The 15,171-nt window shown below is 35.7% G+C and overlaps 1 protein-coding gene across 1 annotated transcript in view; it reads left to right on the plus strand.

Annotated features, from left to right (window-relative positions):
• The window catches only part of LOC136850788 (calcium-activated chloride channel regulator 1-like), a 308,332-nt gene that overhangs the window by 215,262 nt on the left and 77,899 nt on the right, over window positions 1–15,171 (plus strand). The window contains exon 10 of the mRNA XM_067124788.1: window positions 7,499–7,684. Coding sequence (XP_066980889.1) covers window positions 7,499–7,684 — 186 coding nt within the window. The remainder of the gene's footprint in view (window positions 1–7,498; window positions 7,685–15,171) is intronic.

The following is a 15,171-nucleotide window of genomic DNA, read 5'->3' on the forward strand; positions in this document are numbered from 1 at the left end:
CCTCATCACTAGTAACTGTATGACTTGCTCTTTTTTCAGCTCGGTGTAACTTTGTGTTGTTGAACAGAGGCCTGCAACTCTCATGATATTGTGCCTTATTTTTTCTCAACGTTTCCTCTATCCCAGAACCTTCGTCAAGTCTTGGAGGGTCTAGCTTGATTGGTAGCGCATTGAGTGAGTGAAACAAAGGAATATTCTTTGCCAGGTTTGTATATCCATCACCCCCTCTTCTGGCAGGATTGGCCTGGGGAGACTTTAGATCTTCTTTCTTAACCTCCTGACATAGGCAACACTTGGTCCAGTCTGTTTTCCATGATCGTCCAGTAGAGTTCGCATCCATGATTACGATGACGTTCATGGTCGAGGGTTTATCCTTTTACCACCCTGTACATGTAATAGTATAATAGGCCTCATATGTCCTGTAATATACAATAGGTGCTTTCCTGTATGGGATACAACTAGGTTCTTGCACTGTGCCATACACCTAATCCGATCGTTCATCCAGTGTCATAAGTCCCGTGCAATCTGTAGACCATCCAGATAACTAAAACCCTGTTATCCTAGGTTCGGCTCTCCCATGCTGGCACGTCCTGTCCGTTCAGGTGCGGCTGCCTAACTGATTGGGGGTTGATTAGGCAGCATTTGGATACTAGTAGGTTGTTGCAGTATGATGCCAACATAAATTTCCTACTTAACTAACACTGAACCCCATGCTGAGTTTCACAGCAGTGATGTCACCAATGTGCCTTGGTAGTGCCTGACAATCACTCCTTTAATACAGTGCCTTAACCATGTTATAAACTAGAAAATATACATCAGCAGGCTTAAAAATATAGGAATCCACACTTAGATCATGCAGTTTGGACAACTACAAATATTTCTAAGCAAAACATCAACTTCGGGAGGTTATTTTGGCGGCCATCATGAAAAATGGCCACCATTTTGTATTTTCAATTGGCCAATCGGGCAGATTTGATTAGTATCCCTTGGAGAACAATTGTGCCAAATTTGATGCTTGTACCATCATTTGCACGATTCTTCTAAAAAATTACTCGTCTGCCCCATAAGTCAAGAACCAGGTTTCTTCCACATATGAACTAATGACAGATTTTTTAATCAATTTGTATTTTTCATAGCTAACAAACCTACTGTCTTAACTCATAGGGCCCACCTCTAGCCATCTCTCAATCAAGTTACCCGAGCTGGTAGAAACTGGAGTGTCATCTCTTTGACACATATGCGAAGGAGTTTGACAGTTGCCACCTAGGCCTGTCAGCCTGTCTCGTTGCCACCAATTCCTTTTTTGTTTTCCTATTGCCAGTTTTCCAGCTGGCGCTAGAAGAATTATCCATAAGTTAAGACCGCAGGTTTGTTAGCTATGGAAAATATAAATTAAAATACTTGTCGTTTTGACCCAAAATTTCAGTTTTCAGTGAAAGACCTTGTCCTTATAATTATATTTTTTTTTATTATTAAAGAGGTTTATTGTTTCTTCTTGAAATATAAATTTTATATTGCACATTATTGTATCTTTTTCTAAGTCTATTAAGATTTTATGTCATTCGATTCATCTTCATTGTTGGGTAATATGTACATAGAGTAAAAGAGGAATTGCTTCATTCCAGTCTGTGTTTTGATGTCTTGTGCATAGTTTTACACTTTCATGATTTAATACCTTTTTTGATAGTGGTGTTTTAGGTTTAGTGTTACACTAACTAGCTCATGAGTTGTTGCTTAATTATCATTCAGAAGTCAGTCCTTACTTATGCTAACAGCTTTCTTTTCCATTTTTATTTACTGTACTTCTACCAAGGGTACTTGCAGTTGGTTCCTTGCCCATTTTTTGGTAATTTTAGGATTTTTTTGTTCATGGTTTTGCATTTTCCCTTTACCTTTAACTGTATGTTTTTGTAACATACCATCGTAATTTAACAATTTGCATCATTATATATAGATATCCTGTTTTTTTTTATATATATTTGCACTGGTATTTTTGTATTGCAGTGGCACATACTATTGATGTTTATTGAATGTAATTCTATACAACTGTAATTATTTAGTGTTGCTTAATACAACGAGATTTGTCCATTGCAATGTTAAAAACTTTTTCATTATTACAGTTTGTTATGCAAATTTTGTATATTTTTGTGTAATAGTAGTTTTTCTTTTGGTCTCTAATTGCTGCTGTTTGCTAGTTCTGAGATTTGTGTTTTTTGTGTGTGTATTTACAACATATGTGAGAGAGGTGCGAAATAATGAGCAGGAAGACAAGCATTGCTACTTTATTGATGAAGCAAGCTGCTTATAAAGCGGGATAAGGATGTCTGTGTATTTCCCAAAGACCGCGGGTACAAAGATTTACAGGCGACCTGAGGTCAAACTAATTCTCTACAAAACAGGACAGGTCCATATAGAAAGCATAGTGATCAATAATGTCTGATACATAATGTAAAAACTCCGTTACATGTACATAAAGCATGATCATTTGAAAGACAATAAAAATATACAATTTACAATTATGGTAATGTGTGTTCAGTCAACCCCAGGTCGAATGTGAAGGCACTGCAGAAAATGGAATGTTTACTACAGAGAACACGTTGAGCTGGGACTTTGCACATACAAGGAGGATGTATAAATATGGATATCTGCCTCTGCCTTGGATGGGCAGCCTGGGAGATGGACAGACAGACAAATGAACAAAAAGATATACAGTAAGTTGAATTCAGTGAGGGTGCAAAATGAAATGAAGAAAGCTCACTGTGGGAGGCTGTTCAACTTAATTTGTTTTATGTACAATTTCCAATTTTGACATTTTTACTATTTAACATCCATATAATTTTGTGCCTCTATATTCAAAGTCAGTCTATACATTTGTAAAGTCCCTGCTAAACGGGTTTTCTGTGAAGAACCTCCCGTTTTCTACAGTGACTTTTTGCCTGACCCTAGGTGAGGGTAATCACCCCAATTTTTACTATGTAACTGTACATTCATTACCTATCCATTTTTGCTCTTGTATATTGTGTATGTGTCAGAATATCTTTGTGTTTAACTTTACTATTTTTATTGTCACGTTATCTGTATGTACCTGTCTTGTTTTGCATAGTGAATAATTGACCTCGGGTCACTTGTATGTCTTTGTACTGACGTCCGCACGCCGCTTTATAAGCGGGCTGTTTTCTCAATAAACTAGCGGTACCTGTCTACCTGCTCTTTCTTTCGCACCCTCTCACACATTCATTTGAACCTCTCTGCTAATTTTGGTCCTTTCATCTTTTGTACACCAGTTTCTTTTGGTAAAAAGATAAAGTTGACAAGAATACCACAAGATGAAGGACTTCCACTGCAGATTTTGGGACATCAGGAAGAGGAGATAAAGTTGGTGGGGGTGTATTTTGCTGATCCAGGTTCTGTTTTGAAGGATGGGATTGGAGGATGTTTTCTTTCTTGTTTCAATTCATCAGAACCTTCTTATCCACGGAGCAGCTAGCATAACACCTGTTGAGAGACATACTTTAGTTGGGAAGAAAGTATCCCACTGAAGATTAGGACCGTTCTTCGTAGCATCCGTAACCTTCACAAAGGCATGGCATTCCTGAGACAATCCACTAACCTACTGTAGTGCATCCAACAAATAAAAGGGCTATGTGAATATGGGATGAGAGATTGTATCTTAAAGTGTTTATGGAATTGACAAAATGAAGTTTAGAACAACATTTGAGAGAATGGATGCTCTGGGGATGTGTTGTGGGAAAAGACTCGGTAGATGAGCAGATAGGTACTTTAAACATGGTGTCTGAATGTACTGTAAACAGATGTATGAATGAAGAATGTGAATAAAAAGGGGGAAATAAAAATATTGCGAAAAGGAAAATGGGGTTCTGGCTAGGAAAGACTATTCAAGGGTTGCTGCGAAATGTATCTGAAAATGATTCTTGGTTAGCAAATCTTTTTTACTTAAAGAATATCCATCTAATGCTCTACATAACTTAAGATTTGGGTAATCATTCAACCTCAGTTTCAGCAAAATAAATCCACAATCATATTTAGACTCAATTGTGGTATGGTAAGTGCTCTTGAGTGAGCAATAACCAGCTTAATATTCTAAGTCGCAGCAGCTTAATCAGTTAAGTGCAGACACTGACACCCACCTATAAGCAAACAGATGTAATAATAGTGTGACAGGAGACAAATGCAACCAACAAGACAAAATATAACAAACAACAAATTATCTGACTATGAACACCAGTTCCGTCATTAATGGGCATAATACGAGCATAACAATAAAGACCGCAGGAGAGAGATTCCTTCAGAGATAACTGTGACTCAGTCCAACCAAATTTATCAAAAACTGAAGTAGCAAGGGCAAACAATCAAAGGAAGAGAGAAGGAAGCTGCATTCCATATATTCCAGTCAAATTGAAATGACCCCCAGGGAAAGGGTCCAACCACATCTATATGCACATGATAAAACTTAGTAGGGACCACAGGCCATTGTCAGGCTTTGGGTATTTTGATTTAAGGGTTGCATATATACAGTTGCATTCATGGCATATAATAATGTAATCAGTTAGTCGTTTTCTTTCCCAACCAAAAATAATGTTCCTGTGCACTACAGTATGTGCAGGACTGCCTGGACTCTTTCTGTCAGACATGAAGGGAGCTCCAATCAGGAACAATATTCTCCCAGCCTTTTCTCATACGAATAATATAATATTCATTTCTCAACAAAAATCCTCTTGAACAGTATATTTAAGAAAGGAGGGCATGTGGTTCCCCATTGATCTCAGTAAGAATGTCAAGAATCCTCTCATCCTATCTAAGTTCTTCCCTCAAGTCCTCAATCTTCCAGCCACACAAATCTAGTGTTCCCTCACCCTCGGGGCCTGCACTTTTCGGGACATCCCCAACTGCACTGCTCATATCTCTCTCTCTCTCTCTCTCTCTCTCTCTCTCTCTCTCTCTCCACCAGTATTGTCTGTCCTGCAGCTATTTTGCAAGGTTATTAGGGCAGGAGTTGTTGGTCTTGGACGTCTGATCTTTAAGGCCACCCAGGCAAGGGCTATGTCTCACCAGTTTTTTTTTTAGTCTCTCTTATGGTTAACATGGCCATTCTGTTCCACTGCAGCCTCCCTTCATTTCTGATTCTGTGTGAAGACACCTGTGACTGGATTTCTGGAGATGGCATTGGCCACCTTAATTGCATTCCCCCTGTACTCAAACCCTACGATGTTAAGCTAGTAATCTTTCTATCCAGTGGCTTTGCCATGCAGTTAAATCCCCCTTTTTTAAATAGATCTTACAGAGAGTGATGGTCTGTCAGCAGTTGGATATGTTGTTCCAGAGGGAGTACCAATGCCCTACCAAAACCCACAATATTGCAGGTGCCTCTCGATTAAAAATACTATAATTCTTCTCAGCCCTCTTTAGTGCTTGAGATGTATAATAAACAGGTCTTTTCCCCCCTTTTAGAAATTCATTTCTCACTGTAATGTGGTTCGGATTCCACAATAAGCTGTTGGTCCCATTGCTAAGTAACCAATTGGTTCTTAGTCACGTAAAATAAGTCTAATCCTTCGGGCCAGCCCTGGGATAGCTGTTAATTAGCTCAGTGGTCTGGTAAAACTAAGATATACTTTTCATCATATAACATCCCTAATTGCATTACTGCCTTTCGTAATTACAAAGAGTCCTGGCTAGAATGAGGCAGAGTAATATGTATTAAAACCGTTTTCAAATTATTAAAAGCCAATTCTTTAAGAAGCTCCCATTTTATCACCTTTTCTCCCTTTAACTTGTCTAATGGCCGAATGAGTTTTCTATAATACCCTACAAGCCTCAAAAAACTTGCCACTTTCTTCCTTATTGTTGGACATGGAAAAGCCCAAATAGCTTCTCTTATTTGGTTAATGCCTGATGCCTTAAGGGGTTACTTGACTGAAGAACTCTTACCTCCCTTTGAAAAAACTGGCGCTTGTAAATTTAGTTTCATCCTGTTGCATTTTAATGTTTCCAGTGCTCTAAATAAAATTCATTTTATTCTTTTGCCATTCTCCCTGTGACTATAATATCATCTAAATAAATGAACACCTTGTCCTCAACGAACAGTGCCAGCACTGACATCACTACTGGAAAAATGACCAGGAGTGTTTTTAACCGAAAGTAAGATACCAATATAACCAGTCATTTGCAGTAACAGCTGGTTTTTTCTCTATTATCCTCATGAACTGGAATTTTGTGTTATCCTTCTTTTAAAGTTACTATCATGGACTCAGATAAGCAATTCCTTAATTGAAAGTTGTGGAGAGGTATTTTCTTTTATGACTTCATAAAGTTTCCAATAATTATGCATAATTATAGTGAGCCATCTTTTTTCTTTGCCACAACAATCCAGGATGCCCAAGGTGACTCACTATCCTGAATAATCCCCTGACTTAATTTCTGTTTTCCTCTCTACCTCCCATTGGTAACACACAGGGACACTGTAAGGTCTCAAAAGAGTGAGGTATGGTCTCCTTTGTCAATTTGGAATGGAAATCAACTAACTTTCCATGGGAGCTCATCTCCAATAGCCATGATATTGGTGTAGCTGTTTACAATCTATTATACCTCATTTCGATACTCACTGGAAGTGCAGTTGTGAGTGTGTGCAAACAGCTCTTGTGTATGCTAATGTATGCAGTTTGGAAGAGTGGCAGCTCAGTCTGTACCGACATGTACTCTTTCAGTCACACAAAGAATTAGATTCAAATTGTATTACACGGTTTGTTACATTGACCAGTTTCCTCCTGAACAGCATTTCCAACCAAACTTCAGGCTTTTTATTGATTTTAATTTATTGCTCATATATTGAACATATATTTTGGGGTGCTGCAGTGCCTGCAAATAAGGTAAAGTGCAAATGCAGTTAATCAAGGGATTACTTGTTCTCTATGTTTTTTCTCATAATGCCACTTCATTTACTTCCAAAGAAGGGCTTTAGTCCTAAGAAAATTTTAACTTTTCAGTACTTATACAATTTGTCTTGGAAGAGGAGCTGTATGTTATACGCTTTTAAATTCAGTTTAAATGGATTTTTGTAATTTAAGCAGCACCCTTGATCTCTGCATGAACCATAGACCAAAATTGATTTGATCATATTCAGTGTATTATGGTCCTAACATTTCTTTAAGGATGACCTGAGGAATTAGGTTTCAGACGTTGTTGTTATGAATGTGTGTAGGTAAATAGCCATTGACAGTCACGTTTCTTGATTGAAGGGCACTTGTCTTATTAGTAAAAGTTTGCCTGATTGTCAGAAGGACACTCATTTTCAGATATGGAATGGTTTGTCTACCATACTGAGTGTAGATAATGATTGATGGTTTATTTACTTTCTTAGAGGCACAAGCTTATACTCTGTGCTAAAAATTCTTTTAATTGAGATTGATAACCTTTCCAAAATTTTTAGTATGTAATTAAAACTAAACTGTTTTTTATAATGAACTTAAAATCATTACAGGTCACATCAGGAAGATCTAACCAAACCTCAAATGTAATCACACTTGTTGTGGTTGATGCTTCAATGTATGAATCAGAATTTTTTATAGAAATATTGGCTGATGGATCAACGATTAACGATTATTTTGTGGAAGGCCCTTCAGCAACTGAAACAGGATCTGGCTTTGAATTCAACCAGATCAATAATATTTAGGGGGAAATTTTTACAGGTAAGACCAGTTTTGATTATATCTTGTTGCCTTAGCATATATTCAATTTGTATATTGTTGTTTTGGATTCATTTATTAATTTTTACAATATATAAATGCATGTGTATTAATATAAACCTACACACACACACACACACACACATATATATATATATATATATATATATATATATATATATACACACACATATACATATACATATACATATACATATACATATATACGTACAGATATTATCCTACTTATGATTGGGTTAGGTTCCAAAAACCCCATGGGTTGTTGGAAAAAACGTATCGAAAATAGCCTAGCCTACGCTATAAGTATACTGTATAAATATACAATATAGTAATTATTAATATCAGCTAATTCAGTAGGTTCATGCAGATTGACTTATGATAATTCAGTACAAAGAGAAATTGAATAACAAATAAGAATTAGTTTAGCCTACAGTATGGTATATCGTATACACATACGGCAGCCTAGCCTACATTATACTGTACTCTATATTCACATATTAATATCTTATTATATAAACATCAACACAATGATTATGCATCTTTTCCATGGATCTTTTAACCCTCTAACGCCGAGCCTCTATTTACAAAAGTGTCTGTTGTATGCCGGCGGCGTTCAGGAGTTAGCGCCAAAGCGGAAAAAAAGTATTTTTCAAAAAATCACAGCACGCTTAGTTTTTAAGATTAAGAGTTCATTTTTGGCTCCTTTTTTTGTCATTGCCTGAAGTTTAGTATGCAATCATCAGAAATGAAAAAAATATCATATATAAATATTAAAATATATGACAGCGCAAACAAAATTTCATATATAATTGTATACAAATCGCGCTGTGAGCAAAACGGTTAAAGCTAACGAGTTATTTTTTTTCTTTGTATTGTTCACTAAATTGCAATGATTTTGGTATATAACAAATTGTAAAACGATCAAAGCAACACAGAAAATATTATCACAAAATGATGCTTGAATTCGTAATGCAAGGACGTAAAAAAAGTTTTTTCAAAAATTCACCGTAAATCGAAATATTGTGCTAGAGACTTCCCGTTTGTTGCAAAATGAAGGTAATTGATTGAATATTAGTAGACTGTAAGTGTTTTAGCTTACAATTGCAGTTTTCGACCATTTCGGTCGAGTTCAAGTTGACCGAAAATAGAATTTTTTCTATTATCCGTGATTTATATAAAAATATTTCAAAACTGATAAAAGCTACAACCATGAGTTATTTATTGTTGTATTGTACATGAAATTGCGCACATTTCCATATATAAAACTTTATGTAACGACTAAAATAAAATGGTGCAAACATTACGACAAAGTGACGAAAGAATTTCTGAGATGTTCGGCCGAGTTACCGCGCGGACGTAAGGAAAAAGTTTTTTTCAAAAATTCACCTTAAATCGAAATATTGTGCTAGAGACTTCCAGTTTGTTGCAAAATGAAGGTACATGATTGATTATTACTAGAATGTAAGAGTTTTAGCTTACAATTGCGTTTTTCGATCATTTCGGTCGAGTTAATGTTGACCGAAGGTTGAAATTTTGGCACTTATGATTTATATGGAGATATTTCAAAACTGATAGAAGCTACAACCATGAGTTATTTTCTGTTGTATTCTACATGAAATTGCGCACATTTCCATATATAAAACTGTATGTAACGACTAATATAAAACGGTGCAAACATTACGAGAAAGTGACGAAAGAATTTCCGAGATGTTCGGCTGAGTTACCGCTCGCGGACGTAAGGAATTTTTTTTTTTTTTTTTTTTTTTTTCTCGCCATAAATCGAAATATTGTGCTAGAGACTTCCAGTTTGTTGCAAAATGAAGGTACATGATTGAATATTACTAGAATGTAAGAGTTTTAGCTTACAATTGCGTTTTTTTACCATTTCGGTCGAGTTAAAGTTGACCGAAGGTTGAAATTTTGGCACTTATCGTGATTATATGGAAATATTTCAAAACTGATAAAAGCTACAACTATGAGTTATTTTCTGTTGTATTCTACATGAAATTGCTCACATTTCCATATATAAAACTTTATGTAACAACTAATATAAAATGGTGCAAACATTACGACAAAGTGATGAAAGAATTTCTGAGATGTTCGGCAGAGTTACCGCACGCGGACGTAAGGGAAAAAGTTTTTTCAAAAATTCACCATAAATCAAAATATTGTGCTAGAGACTTCCAATTTGTTGCAAAATGAAGGTACATGACTAAATATTACTAGAATGTAAGAGTTTTAGTTTACAATTGCGTTTTTCGACCATTTCGGTCGAGTTAAAGTTGACCGAAGGTTGAAATTTTAGCACTTATTGTGATTTATATGGAAATATTTCAAAACTGATAGAAGCTACAACCATGAGTTATTTTCTCTTGTATTCTACATGAAATTGCGCACATTTCCATATATAAAACTTTATGTAACGACTAATATAAACCGGTGCAAACATTACGACAATATGACGAAAAAATTTCTGAAATTTTCGGCCGAGTTACAGTGTGGACGTAAGGAAAAATTTTTTTCAAAAATTCACCATAAATCGAAATATTGTGCTAGAGACTTCCAATTTGTTGCAAAATGAAGGTAAATGATTGAATATTACTAGAATGTAAAATTTTTAGCTTACAATTGCGTTTTTCGACCATTTCAGTCGAGTCAAAGTTGACCGAAGGTTGATATTTTTTGTAGTCGACGTACGGTACGTCCACTTGGCACCCAACAGACAATTTTAGTCGACGTACGATACGTCCAGTAGGCGTTTAAGGGTTAAAAGGTTGTGCTTTACTTCACTGCCTCCAATAGTAATGTATGTATTCTCATATTGCTTTTTGTATTATAAATTGCGATCATAGCGCTCAATGTTTTGGTTTGGAAATCGATTACGCGGTAAGTTTATTTTGCTGTATTTAACTCAGTTCAGAGCACTTTTCTTGCTTCTAGTTGGCGTAAATGAATCTCTAGATACTTTATGTGGGACACGGTTATTTTTCGTTATAATTTATGAAGTGTTTGTAAGTCAAAATATAACTTAAATACGTCTTCTTGTGAAATTAATTTAGCTGTTTTTTTCGTTAATAGAAGACGTTGGCCGTTAGGGAAATGTTTGTTTTGTGTAAAAAAAATAAAAGGTTGTATTTGCTATTTTCACTTAATTTCATCATGATACAAGCTTTACTTATTTATCTTTTTATCGGCGTGAAAACAGCAGTAATATGTACTCTGTAATGTCCAGTAGCTTTGATTAAAATGCTTTTCTCTCCAATTTTATTTACGGTCGAGTTTCATCCATGTTGCCGATGCACGATAATTTATAGTCTGTAGCAGCTTGAAAATTGTTTTCTCAGCTTCAGCTACAACTTGCAGCTTAAATTTAGCAGTATATTTCCTTGCTGGTCTTTTCTCCATAGCAAATAAGGGTATAATGTAAAAATATATCAGTCCTATTGTACTTAGCATCATTTGTAACATAGCTACAGTAATGATTTACTACTGTAAGATGGTTGAAATACAAGCAAAACAGCTTTTGTTATCTGATTTGGTTGTTATTAGCAAAATGGCAGTTTCTCGGTTGGTTGATTATGGCTGTACTCATTTCCACAAGAGTATAACGTTACAAACAATACTTTTATCATTGTCTTTTACTTTTTTTTTAACTAGAAGACGGGATAAAGAGATGGAGGAAAAGAAGTTGGTCTATTGTAATTTGGTCTCTCTCGCGCCTGATTGTTCGCGCAAAATTTAAAAATATTTTCTAAATATTTTCGTATGGGTATTCATTGCTAACCCCATTGCAAAAGCGAATTATCTTAACTCAAGCACTACCTGTATGTGTATACAGTATATATATGTGTGTGTGTGTGTGTACATTCACACTCCGAACTTACGCGAGGTTAGGTTCCAGAACCCCTCGCGAAGGGTGAATTTTCGCGTAATTTTGGCATGGTTTCTAAAAATGCTAATAAATGCTTATTTCTAAAGTTTAAACACTAAATATGACCCTTATCATGCTCCCAAATTATTAAGTTAACTTTTAAATATTAAAGTTACTGTAATTTCATTTAAAAGTTAGCTTAATACATTATCCTTAAAAAAGAGAAATAAATGGTTTACATAAAAATTGAGAGTTGTAAGAGAATTTCTCTCTCTCTCTTTCTCCCCTTCCAACCGATCTATTTTTAGAATCGTCTCAACCTCTTTTTAACAACTTTATTCTGCATCTCTTTCTCTTTGTTCTGAAATGCTTTTTCATGAACAAACGGTGTTTTATATTTTGACTAATACAACTCTTAGTTATTATGTCTCTATGTTTTAGAATGTATTTGCAACACTAGCGCATTTACACTTCGCAGATGATACAGGTCAAATTAGATCAATCTAAACTATCTTCTGTACAGGTAAAGACGTACAGAGAATTAATAAGTTGTAAAAATGTGTGAGCACTAACTATGAACGAGAGAGAGAGAAAGAAAGAAAGAGAGAGAGAGAGAACCAACACGAACGGTAAAGAATCGCCTGGTTCAAGGGTTGTCCTTACTTAAGAGAGAGAAATTATTTATCAATTATTACGGAGACTGAGAGAATAACACGAGAGAGAGAGAGAGAGAGAAAGAGATTGTTCTTTCTTGAAATGTCAAGTTATATTATTTATGAATTATTACGGAGAGAGAGAGAGAGTTAGCTTAATACATTACCCTTAAAAAAAAAAAAAATAAATGGTTGACTTAAGAATATAGTGTGTGACTCTCTCCCCCATTCCACCAATCTATTTTTAGACATCTCAACCTCGTTTTTACAAACCTTTTATTCTGTCACTTTCTCTTTGTTCTAAAATGCTCTATGTCTCTATGTTTTAGAACTGCGCATTTACACTTTTAAACAGTACAGGTAAAATTAGATCAATTCAAAATTATCTACTGCACAGTTAAAGACATACAGAGAAACAGTGATGTAATATGTAGGTTGGCTAACTTCAAATGAGAGAGAGAGAGAGAGATACCAGTTGTCCTTACTTAAGAGACTGAAATTTTTTATGAATTATTACGGACACACACAGAGAGGAAGAGAGAGAGAGAGAGAATTACAAGAAAAATTTGACCACTGATTAGCAACACTCCCATTCTTGCCATGTTAAATGACATGTCTGACAGCTTTTGCCTTCCACCTTCTTACAAAAGATAAGGGAAGAATTTGTTTGTTCAAGATAATAGAATTTTGTTTTACAGTTTTTTTATTATTATTATTATTATTATTATTATTATTATTATTATTATTATTTAATTTTATTAATCTTATTAATATTTGAAAATTAGTACTCATTATTACATAAAAAGTTTATTTATCATACAAATAAACATACCTGTATACATATACGATAAAAATTCATCTCGCTAAAAGAGAGAGAGAGAGAGAGAGAAAAATTATTACTTTTAATAATATTTAATGTTATTTAATTTACACATAAAAGCTTGAAAACTTATAAATTACATCAAAAAATTAAACAAACACTTTTGCAGGGTTTCTCAGTGTTCGGAAATGTCCGCGTGTCTGTGAAAAACTTGTGTATGACCATTAGTTAGGTTCCAGTGAAAAATTCGTGTGTCTGTGAATTCATGCAACTCGAATCGCGCAAGTTCGAGGTATTACTGTATATATATATCACAAATTACCACAGGTGAAAAATAATAGACGGGGTGTAGGTCCTGACCGGTTTCGACTTTATTTCCAAGCCATTGATGAAGGACTGATGCATAGTATTAGAAGTCACAAATATATATACTACAGGAACAGTGCTGACGAACATACACAACCGTTAGAGACTACATATCCAGCCACAGGCTGGTGTCAAGGTAGGAGTGGCCTTCAAAACTCATTCGGCTAAAAATCACAATATACTCCCAGGGGGCAATACTGATAAACATACCGACCATAGGCGACCGCAGATCCACACCCGACAGGTGTCAGGGAGGCGGAGTTTGGAAACTCATTAGCACTACTGCCCCCGTACTGTGTTTACAAATACGATAAGCCTATTTTCATACATCTCTACTGCCTACCATAAAATTTAAACAATTTACAGATTTCTTTTGATATTAAAGGATCAAGTTTATACATCCCTTGACTGATATTCACATTATGGTTGTAACTTTCTTTTATAAAGTTAGATTCAATGATATTCCTTTCCAGTGCATTATTAGAATATACTATCCTTTTTGCCCCTTCCCAGTTAATAGCATGATTGCTCTCACTAACATGTACAAAAATACCACTGTTCCCCTGTGCATATCTCACATGTTTCTTATGCTGTTCAATTCTTTTTTCCAGTGCTTTCCCCATTTGCCCAATATAAAAGTTGTCACTAGAATTACATGGAATTTTATATACACACCCTTTGGTATTGTCAGGGGAGTTCTTAAGTACATTTTTCATTGTTTCGTTATTCTTAAATGCGAAATTAACACCAAAATTCTTAAGAAGATGGGGGATATCTTTCTTATTATTATTATAAGGCAGTACAAGCAAATTTTTTGTCATGTAAGGTTCTTTTTGGTTTTGATACATAGTCTGAATTATTAGAGAATACACAGCTGGATATCCTGGAGGAAGAAGTTGGTGGCACTCCCCAAAGCCTCTCGCAGGAAGCAGCACCCCCTCAGCCCGCCCCGCCCACGAGAAAGTCTCGTGGGCGCCCCCGGAAGGCCCCGGGCCCGGGCAGGAGAGCAACCCACCACTCCCATCCGCAAGGCACTGGAGAAGTCGAATGCACCCTTCAGCTGACATCGAGGAAATGCGGCCCTCTCCGCCGCCCCAGCAGATACCTGCTTTGGTCAGACGTTACCTACGTCTTGGCGGGGGTGGGGGGGGAGGCGTTATTGTAAAGTCCCTGCTCAACGGGTTTTCTATGGAGAACCTCCCGTTTTCTACGGTGCCTTCACAGCTGACCATAGGTCACGGTACTCAGCCTTATTATCATTATGTAATTGTACATTTATAACCTATTCATTTTTGCCCTTATACATATTGTATGTGTCAGAGTATTTTATTGTCTAATCTACCATTGTTAATCATCACGTTATCTATATGTACCTGTCCTGTTTTGTGTAGAGAAATAGTTTTGACCTCGGGTCACTTGTATATTTTTTGTACCGACATCCGCGTATACGCCGACATCCGCACACCGTTTGATAAGTGGGCTGCTTCCTCAATAAACTAGCAGTTCTTGTCTACCTGCTCTTTCTTTCGCACCCTCTCACAATATGACAGGTTCAACCTCCCCCCCCTCAATTGAAAGCTTTGGAAAAGATTGGGAATTATATATTTGTTTAAAATTTCATATAATTTACTATAGAAGTGCATAAATTTTTAAATTACAGTATATTATTATTATTATTATTATCATTATCATATGAAAATTAGTACTTATTACTGTATTAGGTAAATCATTTATTTA

The sequence above is a fragment of the Macrobrachium rosenbergii genome, chromosome 3 (genome assembly GCF_040412425.1).
Source record: "Macrobrachium rosenbergii isolate ZJJX-2024 chromosome 3, ASM4041242v1, whole genome shotgun sequence".
In the NCBI taxonomy this organism is placed as follows: Eukaryota; Metazoa; Arthropoda; class Malacostraca; order Decapoda; family Palaemonidae; genus Macrobrachium; species Macrobrachium rosenbergii.